This window comes from Aethalodelphis obliquidens, unplaced genomic scaffold (assembly GCF_003676395.1).
Source record: "Aethalodelphis obliquidens isolate GAN/ISIS:26980383/991018 unplaced genomic scaffold, ASM367639v1 scaffold41, whole genome shotgun sequence".
Lineage (NCBI taxonomy): Eukaryota > Metazoa > Chordata > Mammalia > Artiodactyla > Delphinidae > Aethalodelphis > Aethalodelphis obliquidens.
Window position 1 is genome coordinate 576,145 of NW_020837985.1, and position 20,182 is coordinate 596,326.

A 20,182-nucleotide genomic window follows, 5' to 3' on the forward strand; every position below is an offset into this window, starting at 1 on the left:
TAAGACAGTCCTAAGTTAGAGTCTTTAGCTAAAAGTGATCTCAGAAATCATCTCTTCTACCAGTTGAGGCCCGTAGCAAGTAATCAAGAATTCAGATTTCCCCATTCTTATTTCAATGTGCTCAATTTCATTCTCTAAGATGAAGTATACAAAGTCACATTAACATTCTCAACATGACCCTTCAGAAATTTTCAGAAAATAGGAACCAATCAAATGTTACATGCAGTCAATCCTCATTATGCACGGTAGTTATGTTCTACAAAGCTTCCATGAACAGTGAGTTAGCAAATACTAAAAAATTGCTTCTAGCGGACATATAGAGTTAGGTTCCTCGAAGTCTCTGGTCACGGCATGTTTGTCTAGTGATCAATACCTAACCTTGTTGTATCTGTGCTTACTTGTTTATTTGTGTCACCTTATTTAATATGTATTATTGATTCATTAACATTGAACTCATGTCCAGCAGCATTGTAACTCATGCCTGAACAAAGTTCACCTAACAAACCTATTTTCTCCATAAGGCAATTATAGCCTTCTTGTGTTACCATCACTAGACAACATTTCAACACTACACTTGGGGACCATTTTAAACAGCTACATCAGCAACCAAAAGCACAAAAATGTGAAAAACATAATATTAAATAGACTAAAGAAGCTACTTGTTTACAGTATAAAAGGTAAAACAAAAAGGCAAAGCATAATCTTGTGTGACCTCAGCTGGGAACATGCACATCAGATGACTCACTTTTTTTTTTGCCATTCTGCACATGTCTGCAAATGATCACAAAAGCACTGCAACTACTGATTTTCGGGTAATAAATACATTTTAGTCAGTAGGTTAACTTGGAAATACAGAATCCATGAATAATAAGGGTCAACTCTACTATTATGAATGATTTAGTCTTACTTTCCTTCTGCTCAAAGAATCTTGGATAGCTATGGTACTGCCAGATTAAATTAATAATAAAATTGCTTCCTATAATCTTCCCTTTTAGAAAATGTTCATACTTATTGTATAACTTTTACCTGGGAAATTCTTAATACACACATCAGACGATACTGCTTTTTTCCTTTGTTATATAGACTGGTGGCCACTTATGTGGAAATATCAATGTTCAGTGAAAAGAGATATAAATAAAGCAATTATCTAATCTAGATATCAAAAGACACTTTAAAAGTCTTCTGATATTGTTAAGTAAAAAATACAGAAAAGTAAACATGATATAATCTCAAAATTGTTTTTAAAATAAGGAAAAATAGAAGAGTATATGCTGGAAAGTATTAAATTTGATAATCTATGTATGGGTCACGTATTCGCTTCAGATGATTTTTTTAAATTGAAGTATAGTTGATTTACTATGTTTCATGTATACAGCAAAGTGATTCAGTTATACATACATACATATCTATTCTTTTTCAGGTTCTTTGCCATTATAGATTATTACAAGATATTGAATATAGTTCCTTATGCTATACAGTAGCTCTTTATTATCTACTTTATAGATAGTAGTGTGTATCCGTTAATCCCAAATTCCTAATTTATCTTTCCCCTCTCTGCTGCAGATTATTTTAATTTTGCTCATTGCACTTTTCTACATCATTGAAAAAGTTTCTCCAGAAAATACTTTGATTCAAAATTAAGAAAATCTTCCTCATTCACCTCCTTATTTCTCATTCCCTGTATTTGATTTTCTCACTTTATTTTTCCTCTGCTGCTTTTCTATCTTATCTATCCCTGGAAGCAGCCACTAGCATCATAGATGAATTTCCTACCATGTTGGCTTCGTCTTAAACTAAAGCTTCCCTCCATGTTCTATGTCAGCATTTATTATTTGAGAGGCTACAAGGCTGAAAGAGTAATTACTATAGAAGACTAGAGATGAGAGAGGAGAGATATAAGAGGTGGTGATGGAGAAAGGCTTGCTCTGAAAGAAACCAGAGGGAGCCAACCCAGAAGGCTCAGGAGTGCAGGTAGAAAGGTTAACCTTGAGATAGGAGGTGAGGTGTGGTACCCTTGAGACTGTAAGCAGAAGAGAGTCAGATCTTGACGGCCTTCACAGCCTGTACTTTTGCTGTTCTCTTTTGTAGAAGGCAAGATCATCTGTTTGTAGTTAAGCAGGGAGGAGTTTGGGTAAGGCCCTAGGAGAGTGATGAAGATGTGCAATAACAGACGCGAGAGGAATAAGCAAGACATCTATTCAAGATCAAGTGAAAAGAGTGCTGACTAGTGCTGAGGATCCAGCTGCAACTGGAAACCAATCACTTTGGCCATCTCTCTGCACAGTTAAACAGTGTTCTCTAGCCAGGTTAGCAAGTATGAGCAGATGGTCCATTTCTTCCCCTAGCCCCCATTCTCTCTTGTGTATTAGCACCTGAATTTTGCTTCCTTCCATCCCTAACCAACTTGAACTCCACATTCAATCACTTGTAATATTCAGGAGCCAACATCCTCAAACCCCTCCCTCTTTGTCTTTCTGTGGCTTCTGCTCTGTAACACTTGGGCCCTGGGTCAGTCAGAAGGAAGGATGAGAGTACTATATTAGATTGAACTTTATGCAATTTCTGTTTTTACAGGGCATCGATGAGGCATGGCAGGATAGTATTTACTAGTTTCAGAATGCCAAAAGGTTTTTTACCCCTGTTTGAGTGCTCTGAATGGACTGGAAGTCTCAAGCGGATTTGGTGCCCAGATAACAGCTGCTGCTAGGGTCAGTCTATCTGGAGGCTTCAGCCTGAAGGAAGGAAAGTTCTCAAGCCTGATGAGGGCACTAGCAAAAAGCCTACTCTAAAATTTTATATTTTGTATTAGTTTTTCCTGGACGGGCACAAGTCAAGTTGTCAAGGATAAAAACAAAATTCCAAACAAAATGTTGGGAGAAGGGGCTTTGGGAGAAGCAGGTTAAAAAACAAAGAGAAAAATCTCACAATAATGTCATGATTAGAAAGGACAAATGTAAATTGTTTTAACTAGAATTAAAGGCAAAACATCAAAACAGATGTTTTCTCATTTTAGGCCCAGAGCTTCATTCTTCAAATCCTCTGTAAGTTCCCTAGCCATTCCTTATTTAAAAGTTTCATTTTATCCTCTCATCTGGGCCTGAAGTTGCAATAGGTAAATATGTAAAAATGTCTTGGTTTAACTAAAACAGCCGTATTTGTGAAAGTTCTAGAAATTAGGAGACACTTGGGGTTGAAACTCTAATCAACTCCCTTTTAGGCAGATGGTATGAACTGAAGAAATACCTCAAAATTCTTCAGATATTAGCTAAATTAACAACATGTTAATTAGCAATTGACATGTAGTATAGTTTTCAAGTAAGGACTAGATAATCATATAAGAAATAATACTTTAACAGCAAACGCTTTAATAATATTAACAATGCCATTATCAACAACTTTTGCTAAGCCCCTTTGGATACATAATTTGAAATAATTTTCTCAAATCCCTTGTGAGATTTGTTCCTTCTAATCAGGTAACTGAGGTTTGGGAGGTGGTCTTGCTCAAGGTCAACCAGCTACAAATTGTTAATTAGAACCTCAGTCAATTGACATTGAAGCCAGTGGCCACTGCCATCCCATTACACAGAGAGACACACTGGGCATCACTTTGCGTTGATAAATCCCCTAAAACATATGATGGGTCTTCCAAAAACAAGGATTTCACATTTAAGAAAAGAGGAAAAGTGTCCGGATGGATATTTGAAGCCAGAGATAGTTCTCCTTTCTCAATATCATCATGAATAAAATCTAACTAAAATATCTGCACAAAAGTACAACTAGAAAACTCACATGTACCCTGTTAATGTTCTAAAGAAGAAACTTTCAGTGAGAACTAGAAGAGGAGAAACCGTAGAATTAGCAGTCAGGGAACTAATGAGAGACACAGCCTGTCTAATTTTCATGCAAGCAAACACCATCACAAATGCTTTCAAAGGTCAAGTTGCACGGAGTGAGGTAATGCTGTTTGGGGAGTGAAATAAACATGACTTAGATTTTGTTCTGGGAAGGTTGTTTTTTTGTGTTTGTTTTCCTTTTCCCTTTTTCTTTTTCTATGTGTTTCAGTTTTGAATTCCTACACTTTTAAATCAAAATTGTTTTCATCGCCCCCATTTTGCCTAGTCTCTGTGAAAACTATTTTATAGCTTTCCCTTGGCCCTGCAGATTTTCTCAAGCTCATTCTGCCGGAGGAGACACTATTTTCTTACAACGCTGGAGATTTTAAGAGTGTGGAAAATGAGGTTGGAATTGATTTGGCAGAACCAAGGGGGCAGAGAAGGTAAGGGAGGGGAAGAGAAGGAAGGAAGGGTCTCACGTTCAAAATAATCTTGATTTCCAACCAATAACACTGCACAAGCTAAGCATTTTCATAGATAGATTTAACCGTTTTACAAGCTTTTTTTCTCTCTTTCAGAATGTGCTTTCAACAGTCATGCTGTTTTCAGATGAACTGAAAGAAGCACTGTGTCCAGAAGGGACAAGGATGGGCTATAGCATATGACTGGAGAGATACAAAAGATGCTTTATTTAAATGTGTTTGTCCTGGCAGATGTGGAGACCTACCTGAACATAATCCACACTTCGTCCCAGTGCTCTGAAAGCCGTGTACATGACTTCTCTTTTTCCACCCCATTTTTGCATGATGCAAATACTCTTGTTGGACAAGACCAACTGGGTGACATGTTGTGAGCTTTCTTTATGTGACTCATCTGTCTCACCAGGACCTTTCACGTGAAAGTTGTTTTTCCAGATATAAGTGGCTGATTTATCCCTGCCCATGACTTCGCTGAAGATGTCCATCATGTAAAGGTCATCTTCCGAGTTTCCATCTATGACCATGACAACTTTAATTCCAGGGTAGGTTAGCCTTTTCACAGATTGCAAACATTTCCGTAAGTAGTCTGGATCTTCTTGATACGCAGCAATGCAAAGAGCAACAGTTTTGTTCAACTTAATGGGGGTTTCTAGAGATTTTTTCATTTTTCGGTGCTCCAAAAAGGCAAACAGGCTTTGGATGATGAGGTGTGATGCTAAAAAGGCACCATATAGTCCAAAAGAGAAATAGTAATTATCTGTTTGGATAAATTGGTAGCCAACAATATAAGCAGCTGTGATTCCAAGGAGTAGAGAAACTCCAAAAAGTGTGGTTCCAATTATTCTCAGGATACATAGAAACCTCTCACAATGCATCTGCAAAATAATCACATGATATACTTGGTTAGCCACTCTTGTCCCATACTTGTTGTATACCTGGTATCACAGGGAGAGCATTGGACTTGAAGCATTCCAGGTGTTCTAACCCTGAGTTTCTCACTTAACTAGTTGTATGACTTTCTGCATCTCAGTTTGCTCATCTGCAAAACAGGGATAAGGATGCCCTTTCTGCATACCTCAGAGAACTGTTTCAAACATCAAATGAGAGGATGATGCAGTGTACCATTGAAAATCGTAATGCACATATGCATTATTTTTAGTACGTTAGATCACTTGTCTAAGGATGCACTCTATGTATGTGGTCATAGCTAAGCATAAGATCTAAGTATTTTAGTGAGCCAGGCACTCTTTCTTCTTGTGCCATCGTGTTCCCTCGCCACAATACTGACCAGTGAAAAATCTACAGGTTTTGCTAAATTTCTTATGTGTAGTTGTTTTTTAATACATTTATTTATTTTATTTATTTATTTTTGGCTGTGTTGGGTCTTCGTTGCTGCGCACGGGTTTTCTCTAATTGTGGCTCGTGGGCTCTAGAGCACCGGCTCAGTAGTTGTGGCGTACGGGCTTAGCTGCTCCGCGACATGTGGGATCTTCCCGGACCAGGGCTCGAACCCGTGTCCCCTGCATTGGCAGGCGGATTCTTAACCACTGCGCCACCAGGGAAGTCCCTCTCATGTGTAGTTTTATCTCATCTCCAGTGGAAATCCCTCAGCTCACACCTTTCCCATGCAGCTAGCCAAGGTTGAACGTAAGGATACGTGGATTCTATCCTTCTAGGTCTTCCATCAACTAGCTGTGTGACTTCGAGCCAGTTGCTTTTCCTCTCTGGGCCTTAGTCTTTAAAAATCTGTTAAATGAGGGCATTTAGACTCAATTATTTCCCAAGTCTCTGTTGCCATTAAAATTTCTTTATGCATAGATATCCTACACAGACATTTATCAAAGCCCCTGAAATTCTGTATTACATTCCTTTGTTCAAATGGTTGTCTCCCTCATCCATCATTCATACCAGCTGGTTCGAACCTGGTGATCAGGAACTTTACTGGAATACGGTAAGAACACAATAAATGTTTGCAGAAATAAATCATACAATTAGAGAAGAAATAGCATCATGCTTAATTTCAACAGGTAAATTTTCTTTCGTCTTAAGAGCTTTAACACATTAGACCTAAAAACACATCTCAGTTCTTAATAATATACAATTTTGTACACTTCCCTAGCCTTTGTGAATCTCCTGAAATATTTTGAACTAGAGTACAGGAGGATCATATATTTCATATTTCTCAAAGCATCTCCAATTATAAGCATAGAAGAGGTGCTTGGTAGACCTTTAAAATTTGTTTCTTTTTGGTTTCCTAGACCCAGTTCCAACATGTGGAGGAGAGGGGGTTTCCTACACATGTCACAAACAATTCTCTAGACACCTGCTGGGTGCCTGACAATTAAATCAATGTTTATATCATATGCCTGACAGAATCAGATTCCACAGGTTAAGAGTTCAGTCCTACAAGACTGCCCCCCACAAACACCCACACTTCAGATGCCAGTTGCAAGCCCAGGTTGTTACCTGTAATTACGATAAACTGGGTAAAAATCAGAGGTTCACAAGACCCCCTCCTGTGTTCAATTAATTTGCTAGAAGGAACTCACAGAACCAGGAAACCTGTTTACTCATTAGATTACTGGTTTATTATAAAAGGATGTAACTCAGGAACAGCCAGATGCACAGGGCAAGGTATGGGGAAAGGGCATGGAGTTCCAGGCCCCACTCTCCCCAAATCTCCACATGTTCATTGATCCATAAGCTCTCTGAACCCTCTCCTTTGGGGTTTTTAGAGACTCCATTACATAGGCATGATTGATTATATCATTGACCATTGGCAACTGAACTCAATCTCCAGCCTGTCTTCCCTCCTCAATGGTCTGGGCAGGGAAATGGAAGTTCCAACACTCTAATCACATGTTTGGCTCTACTGGCAACCAGACTCAACCAGGTGCATTCCAAAAGTCACCTCATGAGCATAACGAAAGACATCTCTAAATTTGCAAGTAACTCCAATTTAATCTTTTCCCTTAATTCAACTAATTTTTGAAAGCTAAGTAAATTTATTTTCAAAGTTACTTTGGGCTAAGCAATTACCTCTGTAAAATCTCTTATTGGATATGCTATTTATATTTCCCTATTCCACATTAAGACTTAAAATTGAATGTTGAGGGCTTCCCTGGTGGCGCAGTGGTTGAGAGTCCGCCTGCCGATGCGGGGGACGTGTGTTCGTGCCCCAGTCCGGGAAGATCCCACATGCTGCAGAGCGGCTGGGCCCGTGAGCCATGGCTGCTGAGCCTGCGCGTCCGGAGCCTGTGCTCCGCAACCGGAGAGGCTACAACAGTGAGAGGCCCGCGTACCGCAAAAAAAAAAAAATTGAATGTTGATATAAAACCTATTAACATCTTGATTTACTAGCTGTGTGGCCATCACATCCCTCAGCTCCAAGTGCCACCATTCACATTCTAGCCCCTGTGGTCATCACTGAGGTGGTCCTGAGTGGGTATGCATTACACTTTAGGGTAGCTTACTGTGACTGCTCACCAACTGTGTTTCCACTCCTTCTGAGCAGACTGCTTGATGTGGCCATGGCATTCCAGCCTTTGTTAATCTGAGACGTGCCACTTCCAGTAGGGCTTTTAAGGGGGAGAATCGGCCTCCTGCAATATCTCTTTTCCCTCCACAGTCTTGGTGTACATATCAACAGGTCCTAAGGGATTGCAGAGCCCAAAGATAGAGGGAGCTTCCTTGAACTGCCACATGGAAGGAAGCCAGCCACCAATGCCACCAATCAGGAATACCTGCCTTGGACTCTTATGTTAACAAGAAATAATTTTTGAGTTTGTGTTTGTTTGTGTGCCCATTACTCATTTTGGGTTTAGCTTCCCAAACTCATTACAATCTAAGTAATGCAGAGCAGGCTGGAGACCAGGGTTTGAGCTTGTGGACGTTATTTTTCTTTGTGAAATGGAGATGATGGTACTTGTCAACAACCCTTCACAGGGCTACAGTGAGGAGCAAAATCAAAGTGTTTGTGAAACTGTTTTTAAAAAATCAGAAACACAATACAAAGTATCAGCTAACATGGAAGCTAAAAAAACAAAGCAAAACAAAAACCAAATGTGCGTTCCACTTCTAGCACGTATATAGGATTTCATAGAATGCAACAAGTACCCTGATAAAGGTAATCATGACACAAATGGAAAGTTCAAGCTGCTGGGCAATGGTGAAATGCTGAGTTTTCAGTGAAAGGCAAGAGAGCACAGCATCCCTTGTTAATTAAAACTTCTGATCGGATGCTGAAAACTCCCAAAGTGTACATTAACTAATGCCTAAAGGTGCTGGGAGCACCAGACTAGGAACTTGTCTTTTCCAAGACATGAGTCATTCTCCCAAGAGTGAAAAACTTCAAGGCGACTAAAACTCTGCCTGGGAGAAGCGGAAAAGTGCGTTCTGCTTGTGTTTCAAATCAGCATCGCCAGCAAAAGAGCCGCCTGCCATTCTTTGCCATTATTCACATTTTCCTTGCGCTTATCAGCACGTGTGGACGCAGAGAGTGTTCGCATAGCATCTGCTGGCCACTGCTGAAGTGGGAACACCCTCTTACATCATAGGAGTCTACAGAACGTCCTTTTTCAGCCTGGGAAAAATTGCTAGTAAACTGCAGCAATAGAACCTTTCTATTTCTGCGAGGTATCGCGTTGTTGCCTAGCACGACACGTGCAGCATCTCAGTACAGGCCAAAGGGTTAAAGAGCCAGCTGCATTGAGGGAATGGATTGATCTCAGGGACTGACGCACAGGATGTTTCTTTATAATTTCAGAGATATGGGCACCATATGTGTGAGACTTTCTGAGACAATCCCCAATTCAAATACTCTGTTTCATAAGCAAACCCTCCTTCTCAGACATATGGTTTATTGCTAAATTGGAAAATATGGTTAGTTTCACCTCAGATGATTTGCTGATAGAAGACTTAGAAATCTACCTCCCATAAAGAGTGAAAACATAAAACTTGGATTTTTTTTGCCCAGGATTAGACTTTAGTCTATTAATTGATTTTTAAGTTGCTCTTGGACTTGATACCAATTATTCACCAAGGACTAGTCTTCACAGAATTCTAGGCCAAACCAAGTGTTAAAGAATAGCTTGGTGCACCTTAATGTAAACTCCACAAAATCAACAGATTTTATATATATTTTTTTCACTAATGTGCCCCAAGGACACAGAACATTGCCTGGGTTATGGTTGGTATTCAGGAAATAATTGCTGAATGATAGATGTGACTTTATTCCTAAATATCATCATTGGCATCATTATTATGTCAGCTAACTTTTTTCATCATTTATTAGGCAACAGGCATTTAATTCAAGTTTTGTTTACTTGAATAGCAAAATTTTATTTAAGTTTAATAACTTTAGGGGATAAATATACTGTTAATCTCATGTTACAAATCACATATACATATGACAAGGCAACCAAGACCGAGTATTTAGGTAACTTACCCCAAATCACACAACCAGGAGTAGGTTCACATGCTGGCATAATGCCAGGTGACTAGACTGTCCTCAGTAAATAAATGTTGGCTGAACAGATGTGAACCTTCATGACAAAACAGGCAACATCCTTTTGCTTCTGATTAATAAACATGTGTGTAAGGAAAGATTAGAAAAGAACGTTGAAAACTGTTTTCCTGCTGTAATGGAAAAATGGATATCATGTACTCAGGTACAGATACAACACCAGCCTGTACTCAGAGGAGATTGCTGAGGTCCTATACCTTCCTATGTGCGTACAGTCAAAAGGGACCTGGAGTGATGTTGTCCGAAAGGGAGCTGGCTGGTGGTTCCACCTACGTGGCAGCAGTGATGCTCTTAATGCCAACAGTCAAAATCCTGTTTAACCATAAGAGAGGCGCTTCGGTTTCCATTGGTTCCACCTGTAGAGCAGATATAAGCCTTGTTGTTTGCTCGTATACCCCAAGTGGGACTCTATAGGTCATTGGGCATCAGAGACCTTTCCTCCCCTTGACCTTCCTTGTATTAACCAGACAGCAAATGGCGGATGAGAGAGAATACCAGCTGCTTTCACTGCCCTAGTGCAGTAGTGAGAACCGAGTTCCCTCAGCTTTCATTAAGGGGGCCTTCTGTTTTGGATCAGGGAGAAGCTAAAGTGAATTCAAATGAGTCAAGTCAGCATCTAGGAAAGGCTGCAGGCATTATGCCAAGTGATACCTCTTCTGAGAGGCCCTAGCTTACCACTCCTTCCAAAGTGTTTCCTCCAGTAAATCAACTATACTCCAAAAAAAAGTTTTTTAATAAAAGGAAACATTTTTTAAAAAAAGACTCCTCCACCCTGCCCTCTCTTCACTCCCTGTCACTCTCTCTTCTGACCCTGTTTGATTTTCTAAGTTACACTAAGAACACTCTTTGGCCATAGGGACTTGCGTATCTCAATTAACTGTGTGTTCCTGTATCATAAAACAAGGTGTGGCACACAGTAGGTACTCAATAAACACATTTTAAATAAGTGAAAAAATCATGTGGACCCACGTTGTCAATGCAGACTGACAGAGCACAGGGCCCTCCTCTATCTTTGCTGCAGGGGCAATGAATATGCTGAGCCCTTAAGGGTATCCTTCATCCAGCAGGTTTTTTCCTTCTTTTAAAACCAGTTCTATGATTTCTTGCCCAGCTATTTAAAGGTCATGATTGTAGAGGGTACCAGACAGGCTCTACAAGACCTTTGGGTAACAGACTTTAAAAAGGCAAATGGGGGCTTCCCTGGTGGCACAGTGGTTGGGGGTCCGCCTGCCGATGCAGGGGACAGAGGTTCGTGCCCCGGTCCAGGAGGATCCCACGTGCGGCGGAGCGGCTGGGCCCGTGAGCCATGGCTGCTGAGCCTGCGCGTCCGGAGCCTGTGCTCCGCAACCGGAGAGGCTACAACAGTGAGAGAGACCCGCGTACCGCCAAAAAAAAAAAAAAAAAAAAAAAAAGGCAAATGGTCCCTAACAGCATTTCCTGAAATTATAAGTTGTAGTCTGAGTAATCTTATGAGTTCAGGGGTCAAGTTTGGAGCATGAGGGATAATGAGATCATCTTTTTTTCCATTTAAACTCTAGTTGTCTTACAATATTTATTGTCCATTAATCTACACTCCGCTTTGTGTTTAGTGCTAATGACTTGTGAGTGTGTGTGTGTATGTGTGTGTTTGGGTGTACACACCCACATATATTGGCCTCTGGAGCCAGACTGAGTTGGAATAGACTCCTGGCTATCTTTTAATGGTTTCTTTTAAAGATTGGGTAACCTCGAACAAGCTACATAATACTTGTCATCTTCAGTTTCTTCATCTATAAAATGGAACTAGTCATATGGACTTCACCTAATTATGAGATTAAAAGATGGAGCTCATTTAAATACCTAAAAAGAAATCATCAGCAGAGCTCAGTGATGTCAGCTCTCTGCGGTTTACTATCCTGCCAGTACCTACCTAATCAGCCTGACTCTCCTCCCCTTTAAGCTGTTGTTTGTTAGTTAACAAGGGGTAACTCTGGCATAATGGAAAGAATAACAGGGCAGGGAAGAAATGGATTCAAGCCCAAGTTCTGCCTCATATTAACCATCCAACTTTAAACAAAGCACTTGAGGGGTCTATGAATGAGAGCCATGTGTCCTTGGACAATTAATATCCCTGACATCAAATATTTGGGGTATAATTCAATTTGTTCATTTTAATGATTTTAACCAGGGCTGAGTGTCTAGAAGAAGGATGGATGCAGGCTGCACTGTGGGCAGTCTCATCATAGTCACCTGTGCAAGGGTGAATGCAAAGAGCAAACTGATATTGGGATCTGCTCTCTGAGCCTCATTTCCTCATCTGCAAAATGGGAATGATACCTTTTGCAGGCTTACTGTAACCAGGTAAGGAATACATATATTTATTGCAGCTTTAATGGGATATTAATGGCTTCAATATCTTAACATAAAGGAACAGTTACTCTTGCACAAGTAACACTTGCACTTTCTACTTCTGCGAGGTATCTCGTTGTTGCCTAGTATCACAGTACAAAGGGGTAAAAGGCACATTTAGAGGAAGCTTTACTGAGGGAATAGATTGATCTCAGGGACTGACACGCAAAATCTAATAAAGACAAGATCAATGTCCTTTTACTTGTAGCCAATATTTAAACAGACAAAAGCACAAAGGACAACAGGAGATATTTTTTAAAATGTTTGTTTAGTGAATGCATGGCTCAAGATCACATCTAATATAAATAAATAGCAGAAATGGTTTTAGAACACAGGTTTTCTTTACTCGTAAACTGGTGTCTTGTGGGAGGAGGGGGAAATAGGCCTCAAGTCATGTAGAATGATTAGAATTAGGAATATTTACTTAGGCACGTGACACTAGCAAGGCATATGGAAATGTACTTCTTTGTAACAAGACATATTCTGCTTGTGGCCATTTGTCTGCTAACAGTGGATTAGAAAGCATGGTGAGCAAAAGATCAAAAAGCAGTGGTTTCCAAATGTTGATGTACATCCAAATCACCAGGGAATCTGTAAATATTACTGACGTGTGACTCCTGAAACATTCCCAGTTAATTGGCATGGGGTGCTACAAGGGCATCAGGAGTTTTTAAATCTCCTTAAGTAATTCTAATTGTGACAAAGTTTGGCAATCACTGGCTTAAAGTCTATGAAAACTTTCATGATCTCATTTGCATTGTTATACATTCCTCAGGTGTATTGCCTCTGCTACCGTCCTCAACTAGAAATCCTAAGAGAAGTACCCAGATGAAATCTCCCAGCACTCTACACGTTAGAGCACATGACCCTCCCCTTCTCCCTTTCTGACCTCCTCTCCCTCTCTGGCTTTGAAGCTGGCCTTTGTCTTTCTAGTCCCAGTGCACTTACTCTAGCAGAGACCTGGACCAGAGCTTGCAGGGTTAGGCAATACACCTTTCGAAGACCTTGTCACCTGAGCTGTCTCTGGATCCAGAACTTTAGGTTCAGATTTCTCTTCATTTGCACCAGCTGTATTGATCAAAGACTTTCTAAGATGTCCATTCTCCCAACTGCCCTATTGGTTCCTGAATTTTGCCATCCTAAACTTCATCCTAAAGTTCGCTGTGGCAAAGGGGGAAATTACAGGAAGACTTAGCATGGAATCCTAGCTCTACATGTTCCTCCATCATGGGCCCTGTCTCTATAGTCATTCCCTATGTAGCCATATATACCACAATGCCAAATTTCTTCATGAAATCTTTCCTGATCTCGCTCAATCAGATGTGTTTTCTCCTCAGTGTGAACCCCCATAAAACTTGACTAACCCAGCTGCAGTATAGTCCAGCTCAAGGGTGTTATATTCAAGAATTCCTGTATTAAATTTCATCCACTTTCCTTATTAACACTGTGACTTTGAGTGGGTTACTTAAGCTTTCTGAGGCAAGGTTCCTTTTTTTCATGAAGTTTTCTTTGGTGGGCAGGAGGGATACTAGATATAATGTATGTCAAGTATCTACTTCAATGCCTGATACGTATTAACATGTGATAAATAGTAGCTATTACTTTACTTCTTTATGGGCCAGATTGCATTTTGCCGTATACTGTGGTTATTTAAAAACTTCTTTCAGGGACTTCCCTGGTGGCGTAGTGATTAAGAATCCTCCTGCCAATGCAGGGGACATGGGTTCAAGCCCTGGTCCGGGAAGATCCCACATGCCACAGAGCAACTAACCCCATGCACCACAACTCCTGAGCCTGCGCTCTAGAGCCTGCGTGCCACAACTACTAAGCCTGAGCTCTAGAGCCCGCGAGCCACAACTACCGAAGCCCGGCGCGCCTAGAGCCCATGCTCCACAACAAGAGAAGCCACCATAATGAGAAGCCCACGCACCGCAACGAAGAGTAGCCCCCGCTCACCGCAACTAGAGAAAGCCCACATGCAGCAACAAAGACCCAACACAGCCAAAAATAAATTAAAAAAAAAAAAACTAAACTTCTCTGAGTATGCTTTTTCTATGATGAATTCAATTTAGATATGCACTACATCTTGTTCATTTTTAAATAAACTGCAGTACAGATTACGCTTTTAAGAGACATTCATTTCTAAATATTTTATTATTTAAATTGAAAAATATTTGAGTTTGACCTTGTATTTATTTTGACTCATATATCAGTGACATTTTCTTAGATTGTAAGGCAGTATATATATAAACTCCACATGTTATAGCTAACATTAAGTTATAGGTAACATTCAAAATATTTTTGAATTTAAGGTATATGCAGTGGGATGATACTAAGTCTATGCAGATTGCTGCTACAGAGGAAAGGATTAAAACCAAACTGGGGTGATGGAAATGATTTTCCTGCAGGGAGCTGTCCCCCCATTCAGCTGTCCTAGCATTGCCACTGGTTCTGTCCTTACAGCCTCTTCGTGGAACACAGCTTGGGTGTGCATGGATAAAAAGTGAACCCAGAAAGGGACAATGGGGTTCATGCTCTATTCTGCAATTACATTAACTCATAGCTCCCACATTCTATAAAACTCAAGAAGTTAATAATGTAACATGCTACTTGTTCTTAGATTAAAAATATAACTGTGGGGCTTCCCTGGTGGCGCAGTGGTTGAGAGTCCACCTGCCGATGCAGGGGACACGGATTCGTGCCCCCGTCCGGGAGGATGCCACATGCCGCGGAGCGGCTGGTCCCGTGAGCCATGGCCGCTGAGCCTGCGCTCCGCAACAGGAGAGGCCACAACAGTGAGAGGCCCGCGTACCGAAAAAAATATATATATATACCTGTGTAATATAGCTTTGCTAAAGGGGATCCCCCATGAATCCATAGATAAGGCCTTTCTTCACAGTGCCAATGATAGAAAATAAATGAATCAGTGACAGGCATGAATTTAACAATTCAAGAAATATTTCTTCAAAATAAACAGCTGATAAGGAAACCATGGGCAAAAAAATATTTATGAAATTCAACATCGTGGGACTATTCTACAGACTTAACATTAATGATTAGTTTCAATATGACTTACTTTCTAGTAAGTCTGTTACTCATTTGTTGCACAATTCTTGTTTTCCAGGAAGGTAGCTGACTAAACGTTTTGTGGAGAGTGACATTCAAATTTGATGCTAGTCACTGATTTAAGACCTTGAATTCTTATAAACACCATAGCTTTCTCTGATAAGAAAGGATTCAGTTCTAGGTACAATACAAGTAATTCTGGTAATTTACATGTCAACACTTCTACAATAAGCTTTTCTGTTCACCCAACTCAGATGTTATATAAATAAGAGAAAGAAAACAGGAGAAATGATATCCTCATTATAATGCTCTAATCCAGAAATGTCTCAGAATTTTGAATTATTAGCCCCAATATTGCTTAATGCATACACAACTACACATACTAAAATTTGTACTTCAAAGAGTTAAACTTTATTGAAAATTTAAAAGAATAGCCAAAATATTAGGAAAACCTTTGGTGGGATATGATAAGTATTAAAAAAGAAAAGACAGTATTTCAGCTGCCTGAGTAATCTTATTTAGCTTCTAGAATAATGCAGTGAAAACTAATGTAATGAATGATTCAATCTGCACAAATTGGAATGAAAGGAAAAAAAAGTTTAGAAGTGAAGAGTTCTTTTCAAACCGATTCTGTCACATTTTCAATTGTATCTACAAATAGTTTGATAGGCATAACTATTTGTTCTACCCAATTCTATGTAAATACACATTTTAATTTTTAGCCTTTCATCATTGGCATGTTTGAATGTGTGCTGACCTTTACAATATTTTGTTAAAATGACCTTTTCAAAAAATCTCAATCCTGTTTTAAACCTTCAAAGGTACATTATCCTATGCCTTCACTACAATAAGAAATCTGCCGGAAAAAAGCCTTGAAATCTACAGTGGGCCGTGAAGTTGTTCTTATCTGTCGCTTCCCTTTTCCAGCAATGTTCAACTACCGACTTCCTTGGCTTTACTCTAAGGCTGAGCTGAAAGTGTATATATACTCAGGCCTCAAGTTGGGGAAGCCCTCGGTCGCCAATCAGGACTTCCCGACCTATTGCGTCACACCTCCCCCCTAGGTGTGACGTCAAAGGCAATCCCAGGCCAGTCACGTGGGTTGGAGTAGTGTAGCCTTTCTGGGCAGCTGTTAGGGAGACACCCGGCAGCAATGGCCCCCAAGGGTGTGGAACCGGGCAGGGAGGAGCCAGCAGAGCTCCTACACCCACCTCCTGGGAGCAGGGCTGTAGCAGCTCACTCCAGCCAGAGGCGCGTGGGGTTGGTGACTCCCAAGTACTTAGCGCGGGCGTCTGGGGGATGGAGGGAGCGGCCGCGGGAAGCTGGCACCTAAGGCTGTGTAATAGGACCCAGGTCTTGAAAACCCTCCTCCCCAGGCACCGCCTCTCAGCTCCCAGCCTCTCTTTCCAGCCTTCATTATCCCTTCAGAGCCACTTCCCCTCGGCTGCGTATCCTCAGCCTGAGGAAAAGCCTCTAGCCTCTCAGTCCTCGCTCTCACACAGACCCTCCTTTCAGACCCGCCCTCCGGTTCACAGGGACCCATTTTGTAGCCCTCGCTCGCGCTGGGCGGGAACCACCGTGACGAATTCCGCCCAAGGTGTTGATTATCCATCCCAACCTAGCCTCTGGCTCGCCTCCCACCTTCACCCCGGCTCCCACAGCCCATCCCCCACCCGGGGCTGGGCGCTCGGGAAGGCACCCCCAAATCCCCACCCGACTGCGTCCCGCGCTGCAGCTGCGGAAAGAGGCGCCAGCGTGCTCTTTGCCACGTCGGAATTGGCTCCCGGGACGCTGCAGCTGCTTGCGCGCAGCACGCGGTCCCCGCGCACGCCCTGCCTCGCGGGCCGGCGGGCAGCCCTGCAGCCGAGAGGAGGGATGCGCGCCCTCCTCTCGCTCGGGTCTCCGAGTGCCACTGCTTGGGTCAGGGACCCCAGACCGTAGTATGGCTTCTGGAGCCGGGCTGAGCCCGGACAGACCCACAGTGACACTTCAATGGGGTGCAGGGAGTGCAAAGGAGGGGAGGCCAGGGGAAGACGGGGAGTGGCCGAACGAGGCCGGTAGCTTGCGAGGAGGTGGCGAAGGACCCTCCTTCTCTGGGGCCAGAGCTGGGACCCAGGATCGCTTTAACCCTTTGCATTCCAAGTAAGAAACAGGCTTCCCACTTGCAAAACGCGCTAGGCTGTCCAGGGCTTTCCTTCCCACAGAGAATGTGTGGGAAAAAAAGAAGAGAAGTGATGGGAATAAGGGGGAAGGGGGAGGCTGCGCGGAATGCATTTTCCATACACAGTGGAAATTCTTGTTTCCTAACTCGTGAGCCCCTCTGCAGCTCGGGAAAATGCGGAATGGAAAAGTACATCCAAGGACTTGCAGCCTTTCCCAGGCAAAGAGGTTACCTGTGTTCCAGAAAGGCAGCGGATTTCTGGCGAGCGCCGCAGGGATGGGAGAAAACAGAGGAAATGTTGCTAAGCCTGACAGTGATCTGAAATATCCCCTGATTTGCAGTCTGTTGGAAATTTTCAGACCTCAAACTTTTCTGTCGAAAACTGACTTAAATTTGTTTTTAACTCTTAACGTGAATAATGTCTTCCCTCTCCCTGGCCTATTCGAGGACCCTCACCGTTCACCAAATCGCGCCAGTGTAACGTACCTTGTTCAGCTCTTGGTCATAAAGTTGTCCTCAGCCTGTCTGTGTGGTCCCGGAGGGTCGGTGGCGGGCAGTTTCCAAAACTGAGGTAATAGGAGATCAGATGAATTTGAGACGACCGGCCAAAAAAAATAAAAAAATTAAAAACAACATTTAAAAAGGATGGGGGAGTCTTAAATGCTTAGGTCTCCCTCACTTAAAAAAAAATCACTAGTATTTTTTAATATTTCCGTTGCACTTCAATCTTCTAACTCTTAAAGAAAATGTTATCTGTGCTTTGAAAATAAATTAACTTTATTTTATTTTATGCTCTAGTTCCCCCTCCCCTAATATCGGAAAGTCTCTTCTTCGTATTTAAAAAAAAAAAAAAAAAAGCCTGGTGAAAACTCAGCAGAACCCAGGAAGCGTAGAATCGGGAGAAAGTCTTTGGCTGGGGCTGGTTCAAGTCCCTGGTTCAATGGGCTGCTGGAAGCCAGGACTGGGTAATTCTTTCCAGACGTCTTGACTTCTCCTTCCTCGCGGTTGTTGCCTTTCTGCCTCCTCCAACTTAAGGGGGTCTTAACAAGTGAGCTGGTGGGTGTTTTAATAGGGCGGAGGAGGGAGTGGGGGTGAGGGGAGTGGAGAAGGGAGGTGCGGACTGGGGAACCCGGAGGGGAGGGAACTGGGAGCGTGGGCGGGCGGGAGACGGGGAGGAGGAGAGGGAGAGAGAAATTGGCCATTCAAAGCTCTCTCTGAGCTAGCGGCCGGTTCTAAACGCCAATGAATTCAATTAACTTGATTGCAAACGTGTGCAGAGAAATGTTGTGCACACATGCTTGCCACCACCTGATTCCCTCCTTTCCTCCAGCAGTGGAGCCGGGAGGCCACGCTGTGTAGACTGACTCCTCTGAGACACAAGGATTCCCACTTCGCGATGCCCTGCCAGTTCTGTTTACGTAATTTGCTTTAAGACCAAATGGTGCCCTTAGGCTACGTAACTGCCCTGGGGAGAGAGAGCTGGGAGGTGTGTGTGCGTGTGTGTATGTGTGTGTAGGTGTGTGTGCGTGTGTATACACCTGGAGCCTCCGAAAGCCGGCTGAAACTCTCAAAGATCCGTGACTGCTCTACCACTTGTTAACCCTTTCTTCCCACCAACTCAAAAGTTTCTGAGCTGATGTCTAGTGTCAAAAGTCCCTTTTACATGGAAGTTTCGCTTTGGGTGAGCGAAAAAGTACAAAAATAATTGTATTTTTTCTTAACCTGGTCCCCTAACATTAAAATACGCCAACAGCGAGCATTATAAAGAAAATAAAACAAAATAAAAACCGTCCTCTAGAGGACTCCAAAATAGCGCCCTTAAAAAAGCTATTTTAAGGGAATGTCTTAAGTGACTTTTGCTTCTCGCGAGCCTTTTAAACAGATAACGAGTCAAAATACTTATTTTTGCTTCTTAATGGTCTTTTCTCATCTTTCTTCCAATGACCCAAGGCTGGGTGTTAATTTTCTCTGTTCCTTTTTTCCCCTTTCTTTATTTCTCTTTGGTCCTCGCCAGCAAGCCTCCTGATGACTTCAAATGGACAGTAGGTGGCACTGTTTAGGAAAAAATGAAAGGGAGCTTACAAATTAACTATTTCGGTTTTTGGAGATTTCCTGGAAGTTACTATAGGATAAAAGAGATTTCTTTTCTTTTCTTTCTTTCTTTCTTTTTTTTTCTTTTCCTCCAAGGTTCCTTTGAGGAGTGGACTTCCTTCGAACTCGACTAGGCCTTGAAAACTGAGTTCTTGCTCCTTATCATGTATCTTCTACAATAATGAACAAGTCAAAACAGAAAAGTCAGTAAACTGGGAGCGATGCTTTTCAACACGTCTCACAGGATGTGGTGTAGGGGGCTGTGATTAGAGGTCAAGAATTTTACTACAACACCAGGTGTCAGCCCGTCCCCAGGGACCAACCTGCAAAGTACTACGGTTTCCGACGCCCCCACCTTCACCCCACCTCCACCCCCTCACCTCCACCCTACCTCCACCCCCTCATCTCCACCCTACCTCCGCCCCATCACCTCCACCCTACCTCCACACCCTCACCTCCACCCTACCGCCGCCCCCTCACCTCCACCCTACTTCCGCCCCCTCACCTCCACCCTACCTCTACCCCCTCACCTCCACCCTACCTCCGCCCCCTCACCTCCACCCTACCTCTGCCCCCTCACCTCCACCCTACCTCTGCCCCCTCATCTCCACCCTAGCTCCAACCCCATCACCTCCACCCT

At 42.4% G+C, this 20,182-nt stretch overlaps 1 protein-coding gene across 1 annotated transcript in view; it reads right to left on the reverse strand.

The window, feature by feature from the left end:
- The window catches only part of LOC113633801 (hyaluronan synthase 2), a 29,731-nt gene extending 11,164 nt beyond the window's left edge, over positions 1–18,567 (reverse strand). Inside the window, exons 1-2 of the mRNA XM_027132353.1 lie at positions 17,938–18,567; positions 4,561–5,187 (exon numbers count right to left, since the gene is read on the reverse strand). Coding sequence (XP_026988154.1) covers positions 4,561–5,187 — 627 coding nt within the window. The 5' untranslated portion in view covers positions 17,938–18,567. The remainder of the gene's footprint in view (positions 1–4,560; positions 5,188–17,937) is intronic.
- Positions 18,568–20,182: the final 1,615 nt, after the last annotated feature.